This window comes from Lissotriton vulgaris, chromosome 4_1, assembly GCF_964263255.1.
Source record: "Lissotriton vulgaris chromosome 4_1, aLisVul1.2, whole genome shotgun sequence".
Classification (NCBI taxonomy): domain Eukaryota; kingdom Metazoa; phylum Chordata; class Amphibia; order Caudata; family Salamandridae; genus Lissotriton; species Lissotriton vulgaris.
Window position 1 is genome coordinate 5560522 of NC_141691.1, and position 14231 is coordinate 5574752.

Sequence of the window (14231 nt, forward strand, 5' to 3'; positions counted from 1 at the left end):
GTTTTTTCGCATTAATGATAGGACTTGTGTTTTACTCTGTGTTGGGATTTAGATGGTTTTCAAAGCTTTCCCAGTACTTAAATCTCTTACAGTTATTTCCCTTTCTATCTAGTTTGTTTGTTCTTACAGCCGAGTTCATCCACTCTCCATGTGTTGGTGGGGAGAAACCAACCCATTTTTTTTTTTTTTTTAATTTTTTGAAAACCTTTATTGTGCAGTAAGGATGGTACAAATACGGGCCTACAACCGTCAGGCCGGCCACAATACTGTTATGCACAGAGACAAACCATACGGTCCCCCAGCGCCAGCAGGCAATATAGCGTCAATTAACAGCAGTTACACTTAGCAGAACCCAGTCGCCAGGGGAAGGAGCAGTGAGGTTTAAATTTTAAGATTTTAGTGTAGAGATAAATCAGTGAAGAATAGAACCAAGGAGTACTGAGTCCGTACATTTACTTCACCACATGGGCAGGCAGCACCAAAAAGTAACAACAGTAATAAGGAACCCCTCATCAAATCTGCAGTTCAATACATAACATCAGGAGAGTCGGCTAGCATACACGAACCGCACATAGTACTACCCGCACCCCCTAAACCCTATCTCAGACTCAGGACAGAAAAAAGAAGAAATCATAAAAGAAGGTCATACGTAGGCACCATAGAAAAGAAACTAAAACTAAATGTAACCCCCCACCCTACACACATGCAGAGGCTACGGCCTGCCCCCCCCCCAGCAGAGTGTCTGTCGCCCCAAAAACCCGAAATTTAGAAAGAGAAGAGAAGTGGCGAAAGGAAAGAAGGGAAAGGAAAGGAAAAAGTCTCCAGTGATGGAGGGAGCAAGGAAAAAGCCTATCCCTGGACTCCCATGAAAGAACATTGGAGGAGGAGGTACACTTCGTACACGCTCGGACACCGCCGGCACATTAACAGTCTGCGCCCCAATATCAATTAACGGAGAACTTCACCAAAGATCCTGCCATTGGAGAGAGTCAGAAAATAGTACACCGTGTCACATACACAACCCAAGTCTCTCCCCGCCTCAACCCGCCACTATATTGATGCAACTAGGATATCGCCTAACCCTGGCCCGATCTAGGATACAGTCCATCACCCAACCAACTTGGTAATACGATACAGTCTGCGTCGACAAATAAACATGGCCGCCTCAAGGATGGGGGAGGTGCATCACCGCAGAGGAAGCATAGCCCGTCCCTCACAAACAATAGTCCCATAGGAAAATGCCCTTCCAAGACATACTGGCGACAAAAGTCACTGAAGGATGAAATAAAATCGTTCCAAGAAGGAGCAGAGGACAGGGCAGGAGAACAGGCTAGCAATGAACAGCTAAGCGAGACTGGTGCACGAGGCAGACAGTTGATTGAAGAACAAAGGGGAGACATTGTAGCAGCAGCAGAGTCGACTAGCGGCAACAAATCTTCAAAAGTCCCAGCAATGGTTCTCTCGATCGATACAGTGTCTCCAGGAGATAGTGGTGGGCTGACAAGCTGCAACATAGTCAGTCCCGGCTCTTGTCGGGGATGGGCCCCCTGCATTCGGCTCTCAGCAATAATACAGGCATCCAGAGTCTCAGCCAGTACCTTATAGAAGCGCCGCATTTCCAATCGTACTTCACCCAGGATAGTCATCACGTCCCTGAGGGTGTAGTCCGGCTGTGTTTCACGTAGTCCTCTATTCATGGAGGAAGAGTCAACTCCGGTCCCCTGCGCAAGGATGCACTCACCTCCCCTGGAGGAGGGCACTGCGCCATCTCCGCAGCTCTGGTGAACAGGCATCGCCATCTTGCCAGCCGTCCACAGGGCACCAGGAGGGGGAGACACGGGGGCCACGGGCCCCGATGGGAGGTAGATATTGCCCCTGCAACAAACTGTACCCCCTCCGGTGTGTCACGGAAGCCGAGGACAGCCGGTAGTGAGGCAGGCAAATAGGGCCGTGAGGAGTTCACCGGCAGCCTGCACAGCAACGGAGAAGTCCGACCGACAACATGGCGGCCACAAACAAAGGGAACCTCGTGAGCCCTCTAGTATCCGTGCCGGCGCTGCTCCGCTGGATCTCGGCAGGGCTGAGGACGCAGGTATGGCAAGCAGCAGATGGGTGAAAGCGCGCCCGTATGTTAGCCAGGCGCCGCAGCAGATTGTCCGCCTCGGGGCATGCGAGGTCCGGCAGGCGCCGATGGGCGGGCGGTGACCCGGGGAAGAGACGAGCCGCCCAGAGCTCACGACTCCGGGCGGGCAGAGAAGTCAGAGGGACACCGTCAGGATCGGCTCCGTGTCCCGCATATTCCGGTCGAGGGAAACCCCAGGATAGGAGTCAGGATGTAGCGCGGGTCTCCAGAGCCGGCGGAGCGAGCGACCACACGTCCGTTCAGGTCGCCATCTTGGCTCCTCCCCCGAAACCAACCCATTTAATGCAAATCTCCCTTCTTGCAAGTACAATTAATACAAAGAGTAAATTTTCTTGACATTTGTTTAAACCCCCTCCATTAACTGTATCTTCGATCCCAAAAAGAGTAAGAGTAGTACTCACAGTTATTTCTTTGTTCATGATTATGCTCAGGGTCTTACCAACTTCATTCCAGAATTCCTTTAGTATGGGGCAGTTTCTAAACATGTGAATATCGTCTGCCTTTTCTTCCCCACATTTCGGGCATTTCTTTATTCCTGCATTTTTAAATTTGGACAGCTTTTTTGGGGTCCAATATGCTCGATGTATGGTATATAGAGGATTCCTTTTCAGTGCCGCAGATTTAAGAGTCGACCAGCATTTCCCCACTGACTTTTCCCAAATTAAATCCAAGTCTACTGTCAATAGGTCTTTCCCCCAGATTTGACCTTCGATATTTATGTTTCTATCTCCAGCAGTAATTAACGCCCAGTACCACTTTGCCACTTCTTTTGATATCGGTGTTCCTTACTAACGAAAGAGGCCTCGGGAAACGAAATCAAGAAGGCGTTTTATTCAATTTGGGCCTGATTCTTAAGATGTACATGGGTCAAGTGTATTTACAAGGGGCTTTTATTGAGGTTGCAGATATATATTGGATATGTTATGACAACATTATATAGTATCAATTGTATATTCCTTCAATCCCCTTAGGGGGTTGGTCTACCTCGCACTCAATCCGGCTTGTTGCTAAATGACGCTACCTTTTTAAAACAAATTATTCTATTTGCTTTTATGCTTTTGTTGCTTTTGCTGGAGATAGATGATTTTTAAAAGTGAACTGTTCTCACGATTCTGCATATTTGCACCAAAAAACAAATTGCCTATTTGCACAATTCCCCTACCTCAGCAGCATACTTCCTGTTTCTCCCTGGTGCAAAGAGGATCCGCCATCTTGTTGAGGTGGCGGTCTAGTTTCTCGTGCACCAGGCGTTATTTCAATGCGCGCCACGTGGAGGTCAGTGCCTTAGGGGGTTGGTCAACCTCGCACTCGCTCTGGGTTGTTGCTAAATGACGCTACTTTTTTAAAACTAATTATTCTATTGGCTTTTATGCTTTTGCTGGAGATAGATGATTTTTAAAAGTGGACTGTTCTCACGATTCTGCATATTTGCACCATAAAACAAATTGCCTATTTGCACAATTCCCCTACCTCAGCAGCATACTTCCTGTTTCTCCCTGGTGCAAAGACGATCTGCCATCTTGTTGAGGTGGCGGTCTAGTTTCTCGTGCACCAGGCGTTATTTCAATGCATACGTTCTGGGCGCCCAGCGGGCAAGCCGCTGGCGCACCAAAGGTGTGTCTAAGTCAAGCCCGTCTGTACCCGTCAGCGCCTCAGAAGCAACCAGCACCAGCCAGGCACAGGAAGAAGGTATACGGCTGTGCTCTACGGCCTCTTGACTCCACACAGCATTGTCCGGCAGGGTGTTAGGATCTGACTGAGACATCTTATCACGTCTGCCATACCTGTGTGTTTCAACTGTCATTGGGCCAAGGTGCTCCTAATAAGATTGGCCATATACTCGATCAATGGTCACAGGATTCTCTATTCCTGGCTGCCTTGATTAATGTGCACTCTCTCAGGAAACACTATGTTGAAGCCTTTGAACTTATAGAGGATCATTCACTTTATCTACTGTTCCTGACAGAAACTTGGCTTGACACCTCCTCTGACCCGATTACGACTCTAGCAATGCCTCAGGGCTACAAAATCTCCAGAGTTGATCGTCCACTGGGGCGAGGGAGTGGAGTTGCCATTATATACAATAATAAGTAGGAACTTCACAGAGAAGAGGTTTCGTTCTGGGGTAGCTGTGAAGCTCTAGACTTTAGCATCCGATTGTCTGCGTACTTCACTCTTGGAGGCCTACTGATCTATAGGCCTCCGGGCTCAGCGGGCCCTTTTCTTCAGGATTGGGGTGATGCAGTTACCACCAGGGCGGTCAGAATATACATCAGGACCAGGCAGATATTAAAGATACTCAAGTTCTGCTTGATGGGATGCAGTTGGCCCAGATTAACTAACTTGTCTGCCTCTCTACTCATCAAGGGGGACATATTCTTGATCCTATTTGTACTCATTTTCCGATTCAGCTAAAGGACCCTATTCCAGTCACCTGGTCGGACCATTTTATATCCTACTTTTCTTGGGAAGTGTCTAAGGCTGAGCCTTTGTTGCACCCGGGTTATATATCAGCCTCTGGCAAAATTGACTGCACTGAATTTGGCCTTGGCTGCCTCTAAACCTAACCTGAAAGGTGAGCTTGAGGACCAAGTTGTGGGTTTTTCTAGCTGGGTCTCAACTGCAGTTGCAGTGGTGGCCCCCCTCGCTCCATCAGGCCAGCCAGAGAATCTCCATCTAAACCTTGGTTTAATCCGTCGCTCAATGGCCTGAAGCACGAATGTAAAATTCTTGAACGAATGTGGAGGAGGAGTGGCTACTGTCCTCTGGACAAGAGCAAGCTTTGAGATAAGCAGAAGCTATATTATGCAGCCATCAAGACGGCTGAAAGGCAATTCTATTAAGCTCGCATTGAAGCTGCCAATAATAACTCCAGGGAAATGTATGCGATTGTCCAAATCTTTATGTCTCCAGCTGCCCAAACTAGTGTGATGCCATCCTCACCTTCATGGTGTAATACTCTTTCTCACTCCTTTAGAGATAAGATTTTAGCCATCCAATCAACTTTCACCCCAAGCAGCACTTACCCAGAGGCTGCCCTGGTGTGCTCCTCTGGAGCCACTGGATGCCCATTGTCCGAATTTAGGCCTGTTGTCCCATTGGAATGTTTTAAAATTCTTAAAGGCTTAAAATCAGGTTCCCCATTAGACCCCTGCCCTGCTAGGATGCTAGCAGCAGTAGCAGAGGCCGTTAATGTAGAAGTTAACATCATCATTAATCTTTCACTCCGGAAAGCTTTGGTCCCTTTGGCCTGGACGGAGGCTAAGATCGGCACCTTTTGAAAAAGCAGACATTAGACCCCCTTTGTCCAGGGAACTATAGGCCCATTTCCCTTCTCCCTACCTTGGCTAAGGTGTGTGAGAAGGTTGTAAATAACTAGCTCACCGAGTTTGTGGAAAGGGAAGCGCTTTTACATCCAGTGCGATCCGGATTTTGCTCATCCCACAGCACTGAAACAGTTCTGGTTGAGGTGGCAGAGGCTATACGGGACTGTCTGGATGTTGACGGGAGGGTGGCGCTAATTCTGATCGACCTCTCAGCGGCGTTCGATACTGTCCCGCATCCATTGCTTCTGTTTCGACTGGCCAGGATTGGAGTGTCAGGTGCTGTGTGGGGCTGCATTCGCTCTTTTTTGGAAGGGCGCTCCGAGCAGATCTGGATTTCACCGTCTTTATCCCTTTCTCAGCCCTTTACAACGGGTGTCCCACAGGGTTCTTCCCTTAGTCCCTTTTGTTTAACATCTATATGACTCCTCTAATATATTTAGCAGAGGAGTTAGGAGCTAAGGTGATGACCTAAGCAGATGATATGCAGTTGCTTTTTACCTGGGCCAAAGGGGCAGACTCTGTATCCTAGGCCCGACACTGTCTCGCATCAACGTTCAAATGGCTGGCGGAGGCACAACTTAAGTGCACTGAGGGTAAATCGGAGATTCTGTTGATTGGTACATCTACTTCAAACTTCGGAGAGCCGCTTTTACCTCCTGCATACCCCTGCCTGACCTCCATTGGGAAACCAACAAAAAGTCTGGTTTTGAAGTTCTCTCCTTTGCAGTACACAATAAGAAGTTGGACAATGGCTGCTTTGGACTGCTTAAATCATTTAGAAGATTTTGTCCCCTTCTCCCAACTGCAGACAAACAGTCACATGTGCGCTGATTTTGTCGTGATTTGATTATGTTAACGCCCTTTTTATGGCATACCGGGCTACCTGTGAAAGAAGTTACAGGTGGTCCAGAACACTGCTGCCAGACTGTTATCAGAACTATCTGGCAGAGACAGTGTTCAAAACCAGCTGTGTTTACATCACTGGCTGCCGGTAGCCCCCAGAGTGAAATTTAAAATATTGATCATGGCACATCGCGCTCTGCATGGAGGTGGCCCACTCTATTTACAGAGGCGTATTGTCTCTCATGCTCCTGCGTGCCCTTTACTCTCCTCGTCCCTCCACTGTGCTCAAGTACCTCGCTTCAAGCGTCAGAGGATGGGGGCAGTTCTTTCTCAGTCAAAGCAATGGCTGCATGGAATGACCTTACTGTGGTCCTGCGTTCCCTCCAGGATCTAGCGGTTTAAAAAAAAAATTTAAACATACTTATTCATCTGATTAAAACTGTTATAGCCCGATGGTTCTGCGCCGGGACACTCACGAGTAGCCGTGCAAGGATTTCATTTTTATAACATGGCATAACATCCAGGGTGCCACGTTCTTCATTCCTTCCTGTAACCAGAGTCTGGTGTCTTCGGATTCTTCGTGAGTGAAAGTATGAGCTGGGTGTCGTCAGCATAGGATGTGATGCTGAGCCCATGCTGTCTGACAATGGTGGCAAGGGGGGCCATGTAGATGTTGAAGAGCGTGGGGCTGAGTGATGATCCCTTTGATTTCCTTGGGTTTGGAGAGGAAGGGTGGGAGCTAACCCTATGGGTTTTGCCGGAGAGGAAGGATTGGATCCAGTCAAGGGCAGCTTCTCGTATCCCTGAATCATGAAGTCTGGCTGCAAGCAGGCTATGTGAGATGGTGTTGAATGCTGCAGAAAGGTCTAGAAGGATGAGGGCTGTGGTGTGTCCTTGTCAAGTAGCATGCAGATGTCGTCCATGGCGGTGAGGAGCAAAGTCTCTGTGCTGTGTTTGGTACAGAATCCAGACTGGGAGGTGTCTAGGATGGAGTTTTCTTCAATGAAGGCGGTCAGCAGCGAGTCTCTCTGTGACTTTGGTTGCAAAGGGTAGGAGAGAGATGGGCAGGTAGTTTTTCAGGTCAGTAGGGTTGGCCGTTGGTTTCTTGAGGAGGGATTTCACCTCCACCCTTTTCCAGTCATCTGGGCAGACGCTGATTCTGAGGGAGGAGTTGATGGTCCATACTTGTTTGGGTGCGACAATGCCAGAGGCCCTGTTGAAGATGTGTGGTGGGCAGGGGTCTGTTGGGGCTCCTGAGTGTGTTTTCTTCATGGTCGTGGTGATGAGTTCGATTGTGGTGGGATCCCAGAAAGTGATGGTTGGCTTATCCCCGGCGGTGGTGTCTGACACTGGTCTGCTGAAGTTGTCATAGAGGACTTTGATCTTCCGATGGAAGTAGGAGTTTGTCCCAAAGTTCCTGGGAGGGTGTGACATCCGTGGCTTAGCAGGGGGGTTTCGTGTACTGCTGTATGACGTTGAACAGTTCCTTGGCGTTGGTCACGTTGGTCTGGACTTTGTCTCTTTTGAAGGCCTGTTTAGTGTCTGTTATGCGCTTGTGGTATTCCTATAGGGCGCTCTTGTGGTTGTTACAGGCTTCTGTGGTTTTCTGGTTTCACCAAAATTTCTCTAGGCGTCTTAAGGAGCGTCTGGCTTCTTGAAGTTCAGCGATGAACGAGGTGGCCTTCAGAGGTGGTTGTTTGATAGGGTGGCAGATGAGTGCAAGCTTGTCGGCGCAGCAGGCAACCCAGTGGTGAAATTCTCTGGCTGCGTATTTCTTAATGGTGTGGCACTGGGGGGTTTTGACAGAGGGTGATGTTGAGGTTTTCCTCTGTGACCTTGCTCCAGTTCCATTGTGGCGGGCGCGGGATGGGCTTCGGTGCAGTGGTAGTGTTAAATGTGAAATGGGTGCAGTGGTCGTCCGTCCAGAGGGGCTGGGTGGTGTGGCTAAATGTCTGACAAAATATCGACAGACAGAAAATCGACCTACAAAAATATCGACACAGAAATATTGAAGTCAAAATATAGTTTTTTAAAATTTATAATAATAATGTAAAAATAAGTAAATAATACATATAATAATACAAAATTATAGTTATAAATATTAAAACATATTTAAAAATAATAACAAATACATATAATGTTAAAATTAATAAACCATCTACATATAAATTAATATATATATTTGCTCCATATATTGCAACAGTAGGGAAAGCGTAGGATAGCGTAGGGGTAACAATTACTATTCCCACTCCAGAGAGTGCAACAGTTGGGAAAGCGCTGGATAGCGTAGGGGTAAAAATTACTTTTCCCTATCCAGTGAGTGCAACAGTAGGGAAAGAGCTGGATAGCGGAGGGGAAACATGTACTATTCCCACTCGAGTGAGTGCAACATTAGGGAAATCGCTGGATAGCATAGGGGTAAAAATTACTATTCCCACTCTAGTGAGTGCAACAGTAGGGAAATTGTTGGATAGCCTAGGGGTAAAAATGACTATTCCCACTCCAGATATTGCAAAATTAGGGAATGCACTGGATAGCGTAAGGGTAAAAAGTACTATTCCCACTCCAGAGAGTGCAACAGCAGGGAAAGCGCTGGATAGCGTAGGGGTAAAAATTACTATTCCCACTCCAGAGAGTGCAACAGCAGGGAAAGTGCTGGACAGCATAGGGGTAAAAATTACTATTCCAACTCCAGAGAGTGCAACAGGTGGGAAAGCGCTGCATAGCGTAGGAGTAAAAATTACTTTTCCCACTGCAGAGAGTGCAACAATATAGAAAGCGCTGGATAGCGTAGGGGTAAAAATTACCATTCCAACTCCAGTGAGTGCAGCGGTCGGGAAAATGCTGGATAAGGTAGGGGTAAACATATCTATCCCCACCCCAGTGAGTGTAACAGTAGGGAAAGCGCTGGATAGCGAAATGGTAAAAATTACTTTTCCCACTCCAGGGAGTGCAACAGTAGGGAAAGCGCTGGATAGCGTAGGGGTAAAAATTACTATTCCCACTCCAGAGAGTGCAACAGTAAGGAAAGCATTGGATAGCATAAACATAATATTTATTTAAATAACATCAAATGACATCCCACTATATTCCCCCTTTAACACACTACACATAGAAAAACGTTATTAAAGTAACTATCAATTATTAACAATAATATTACATTGATTATAATTAATATAATTATAAATTAACACATTATTACCTATTAATTGCCAAGTAATAATCAAGTAACAATTAATGAATATTCAATTCCAATATATAAAAACAATCACACTACCCATATAAAAATCACATAATTAATTTAATTATCAATTAATCACTTAGTAACAAAATAATCATCAAATAATTAACAATAACAATAAATCAATTAACAATAACAATAAATAAAAATTAGCACTACATTAATTATAATTAACTTAATTAACGAATCAATAAAAAATATTACCAATTCATAATTAATTAATTATCAATACCAATAATTAATAACATAATAATTAATTAATTAATTATAATTAAAGTACTTTCCTCCCTATTCCCCTATAAACCCACAACCCGCTTTGATACTAAAATACAAAATTTACTTTAACAAACTTACTAATTTCTAAACATTTATTTTAACATTTATGAAAATACATTAAAAAAGTTTAACATACATATGTACTACATACTAAAATACATGACACACATTTTTTTCAATAATATTGACAACAATATTTTTTCCTTCGATATTACTTACTACGATATTGCTTACTTCGATATTACTTACTTCGATATAAAAAAAAAAACTGTTGATATTCTGGTCAAGGGTATAATGGACTTATTAATCGTTTAATCAGGATATTCTGTCCCTACGATATTAAAAACTCGATATTGATGTAGATTGATATTTAAAAATCAAAATTTTGACTGACCACTGGTGTGGCTGAAGCGGATGTTTGTCCTCCAGCAAAGATGGGGTCGAGGATGTGACCCGCTCTGTGGTTAGCATGTTGACAAGCTGCTTAGTTATAGTTAGCTGGACATTTCTCTCATAAAAAACCATAGAAATTCCGCCGTTATAGTTAGTTCAGCTAACTATAACTCACGCGCCCGCAATGCACTGCTGATGACGTCACCTATTACATCACTCATGACATGGTCAGTGACATCACTCATTACGTCACTGATGACATCCAGTGAATGGGTGTTTTTCTGAAAATTAAATATGTTTTAAATATGTATATCTCAAGGTTGATGAAAGAAGAAATGGGTATATAAGTGTCTAAATGGCAGATTTTTGGGTGGAAAATTGATTGTATAACTGACTGATTAAGTGTAATTTAGTGAATACATGGGTTAGTGAGTAATGTTTAAATATATACTTTTCTGTATCAGTCTCTCACTTTCTGTATAAGTGGCTGCATGTGTTGGTGAGTAGCTACATAAGTGATAGATGAGTGTCTATTTTTATTTATTTTATGTTCTTGTAAAGCGCCTGAATAGACCCCCGAAGGGGTATCTCCGCGCTATCGCTGCAAAGGGGAGTGTTCTAGATAGGTATGTTGTGATGGTGGAATGCAAGCAAGAGAGGCATTAATTACTGGGATACAGGTATGTTTTAAAGGTTTTCCAAAAAGTCAGGTGACTGGTAAGTGATCTTAGTTCTGGGGGCAAAGAATTCCAGAGTATTGGTCCAGCATGGGCCAGCGCACGACCACCTTGTCTGGTCTTCTTTACTCTAGGCACCTGCAGTAACTGCTGGTTACTGGAGCGTAAAGAACGCCCGGGGATATAGGGCTGAAAGATTTCAGTCAGATATTTAGGACCTTCCACTAGCATACTCTTGTGGATGGTGCATAGGGTTTTAAACTGGACTCGCTTCCTCACTGGAAGCCAGTGGAGTCTAGTCAGCAAGGGACAGGAGGGAGTCCACGGTAGAGCGTTCAGGACAATCCTTGCTGCTGTGTTTTGGATTACCTGTAGTTTGTTAAGTTGTTCCTCGTTTGCTCGAAGGAGCAAACCGTTGCAGTAATCCACCCTGCTGATGACAAGAGCCTGCGCAAGCGTTTTCCTATGATGGTCTGGTAAGTAGGGGAAGACTCGTCTTAACATCCCGATAGCCCGAAAGCAGGTACCGGCAACTTGATTTACATGATCTTTAAATGTGAGTTGCTGATCAAGTAGCACTCCCAAGTTCCTAACCGTACTCTTGGGGGTGGGGACGGGGCCTAACTCTAAGGGCCACCAGTCAGATGACCAGTGTGTTGCCGCTTGCCCGAACAGCATGACCTCAGTTTTCCCTACGTTACACTGCAGACAGTTTGATGACATCCATTCTGCAATGGCTCTCATGCCATCTGCAAAAGATCTTTGTATTGCAGGTGTAAGGTTTTTGAAGGGAAAAATGAGTTGGGTGTCGTCAGCGTACGACACCGGGGTGAACCCGAAAGATCTTGCTAAGTTGGCCAGGGGGGCCACATACACGTTGAAAAGTGTGGGGCTTAAACAAGAGCCTTGTGGCACTCCCTTGTTGAGCTCCCTGTGGATGGATTTATGGGAGCCCAGCCTAACTTCTTGGGATCGACCGGATAAGAAGCTCTCCATCCACGCCAGAGCCCCTCCCTCCACGCCTACCTCCCTCAGGCGGTTGAGAAGCACCGTGTGAGACACCGTATCAAAAGCGGCGGAAAGATCCAGCAGCACTAGAATCATAGAGCTGCCATCATCCAGTGCCATTTTGATTATTGGTCACTGTTTGAAGGGCTGATTCTGTGCTGTGGTTTGGCCTGAACCCAGATTGTGAATAGTCCAGGCCTTCCGTCGCTTCAAGATGTTGGGAAAGATAGGTGTTCACGTGCCTCTCCGTGACCTTGCCTAAGTAAGGTAGGAGAGAGATAGGTCTGTCCATGGAGATGCTGCTTTTTTTCTTATAGGGTTCACCACTGCCTTTTTCCAGTCTGCTGGGTCTGACCTTTCATAAGGGAGGTGTTAATCACTTCCAGTATAGGGGGTCCCAGAAGAGAAATCAGGGGGCCAACCATTTTGGCAGGAATGAGGTCGTTGGGGGACCCTGATTTAATGTGACTGCAAAGGGAGAGGAGCTCTGTATTGTCAATCGGAGGGAAGGATATCAGAGGAGGTTTATTATATATTGGCGGGGTCTGAGGAGGGCATTTGTTGGTCTTATTTGTGATGTTATTAGCTGCTACTATTCTTTCGTAGATAGTATTTATTTTGTCCTCAAAGAATAGCGAGACTTCATCGCATAAGGCCTGCGAGAAATCGTCAGAGCTCTCACATGCAGTTGGTTTTATAAAGTTCTGCAGAATTTTGAAGAGCTCCTTAGAGCAATTGCCCGCTTCTGCTATCTGTTGCGTTAAGTGTTGTTTCCTAGCTAGTTTTATATTTTTGTAGTACTCTGATTGAGCATCTAGAAAAACTACACGGCTATCCTCGGTTTTCCTTTTCCTGCATGCCTTCTCAGCTCGTCTGCATTTTTATTTCCCTGCTCTTAATTCATGGGTATACCAACTTTCTTGTTTAGACGCAGGGTACTGCTTATGTCGCTTTAAAGGAGCTAAGATGTCAATGGCTTGCTTAATGGAGACATTGAGCTTCGCTAAGGCCATATCTGCTGTGTCTGTTGCCAGAATATCAGGACTTGTCCAGACTTCCTGTACTTTGTTGGCAGTCACTTTGTGCCATTGTCGTCGCCAGATAGGGGGGAGAGAAGCCCTTTTAACAGGTCTTGTTGGAGTCAATAGTGAAAATTCTAACATAGAGTGATCTGTCCATGATATCTCTTTTGTCATGGAACAGATTACTTTGTCGCAGTTGCAGAAAAGTAGATCAAGCATATGTCCTCCTTTATGGGTAGATCCATGGTTTTGTAGTTCTAGACCTAGGTTAGGGAGGTCTGTGATCAAAGCAGTTGATTCAGACAGTGTTGGCAGATCTACATGCGTGTTAAAATCTCCCAGAAGAATAAAGTCTTCTTTGGATTTGAGATGGGGAGCTAAAATTTCCTGGAGGGTAAGCGCAAAATTAGGGTTTGTTCCCGGGGGCCGGTAAACCAAAGCACCTTTCCAGGTAATGTGGCTAGTTAAAATGATTCTAAAAATCATAATTTCTAACTGTGAGTGTAGATGTTGTTCTGTTATCGTGATTTTTATGAATTCCTTATGTATAATTGCCAGGCCACCTCCTGTTTTAATTTCTCTGTCTAAATGTTTGATCTTATATCCGGATGGGATCCCCATTGCTATGGCTGTAATAGTATGGGGTTTCAACCATGTTTCGACAAGAAAACATATGTCCGGCTGAATGGTGTGAATTAAATCCCAAACCTGATGTTGGTGTTTGGGTAACGATCGCACATTTAAAAGGAAGCTCTTCAGGCCCTGTGGAAGGGTATTTAGGTCGGGAGGGGGTGTGCTGCAATTGGAGTGACGCCGACATTGTAGACAGGAAAAGCCTCCCTCTATACGGTGCCATGGAATTTTGGTGCTACAATGCGTAGATGGTCTGAGGCTCAGTAGCGTTTGGCCAGAGTACGTGATGATGTGGTTACCCTTACCAGTGGAGGCTCGTTGAGCAGTGTCAGGGTTCATCGCCCCTCGCCCCGTCCTGTCGCGGACGGGCGCAGACGGGCTTTTCTTCGGCGCTTCTTAGGCGCGCTCGAAGGTGCCCCCTGCGCGCAACCGCTGCGCGCTTAGAGCCCGGAGTGAGGTAGCCACTAGAGCGCTAACCTCAGCTCCGGCAGAACCGGAAGTGCTGCCTGGCTCTTACCTGTCCGCCCTCCGCACAGCGGCACTGGTTGCCGAGTCGGAACGAGGCGGGCAGGCTCCAATATCGAGCCCAGGCGGTCAAATGCGGGGAGAGAATGCCAATATAAGGGGAACAAGTAAGGCTGTCCTAATTAAAATGAAATTAAAAATGAA

At 45.7% G+C, this 14231-nt stretch overlaps 1 protein-coding gene across 1 annotated transcript in view; it reads left to right on the forward strand.

Annotated features, from left to right (window-relative positions):
- LOC147718194 (extracellular calcium-sensing receptor-like) overlaps positions 1-14231 on the forward strand; it is a 129124-nt gene that overhangs the window by 19754 nt on the left and 95139 nt on the right. Inside the window, exon 3 of the mRNA XM_086967158.1 lies at positions 11275-11375. Within this exon, the coding sequence (XP_086823284.1) occupies positions 11275-11375 (101 nt within the window). The remainder of the gene's footprint in view (positions 1-11274; positions 11376-14231) is intronic.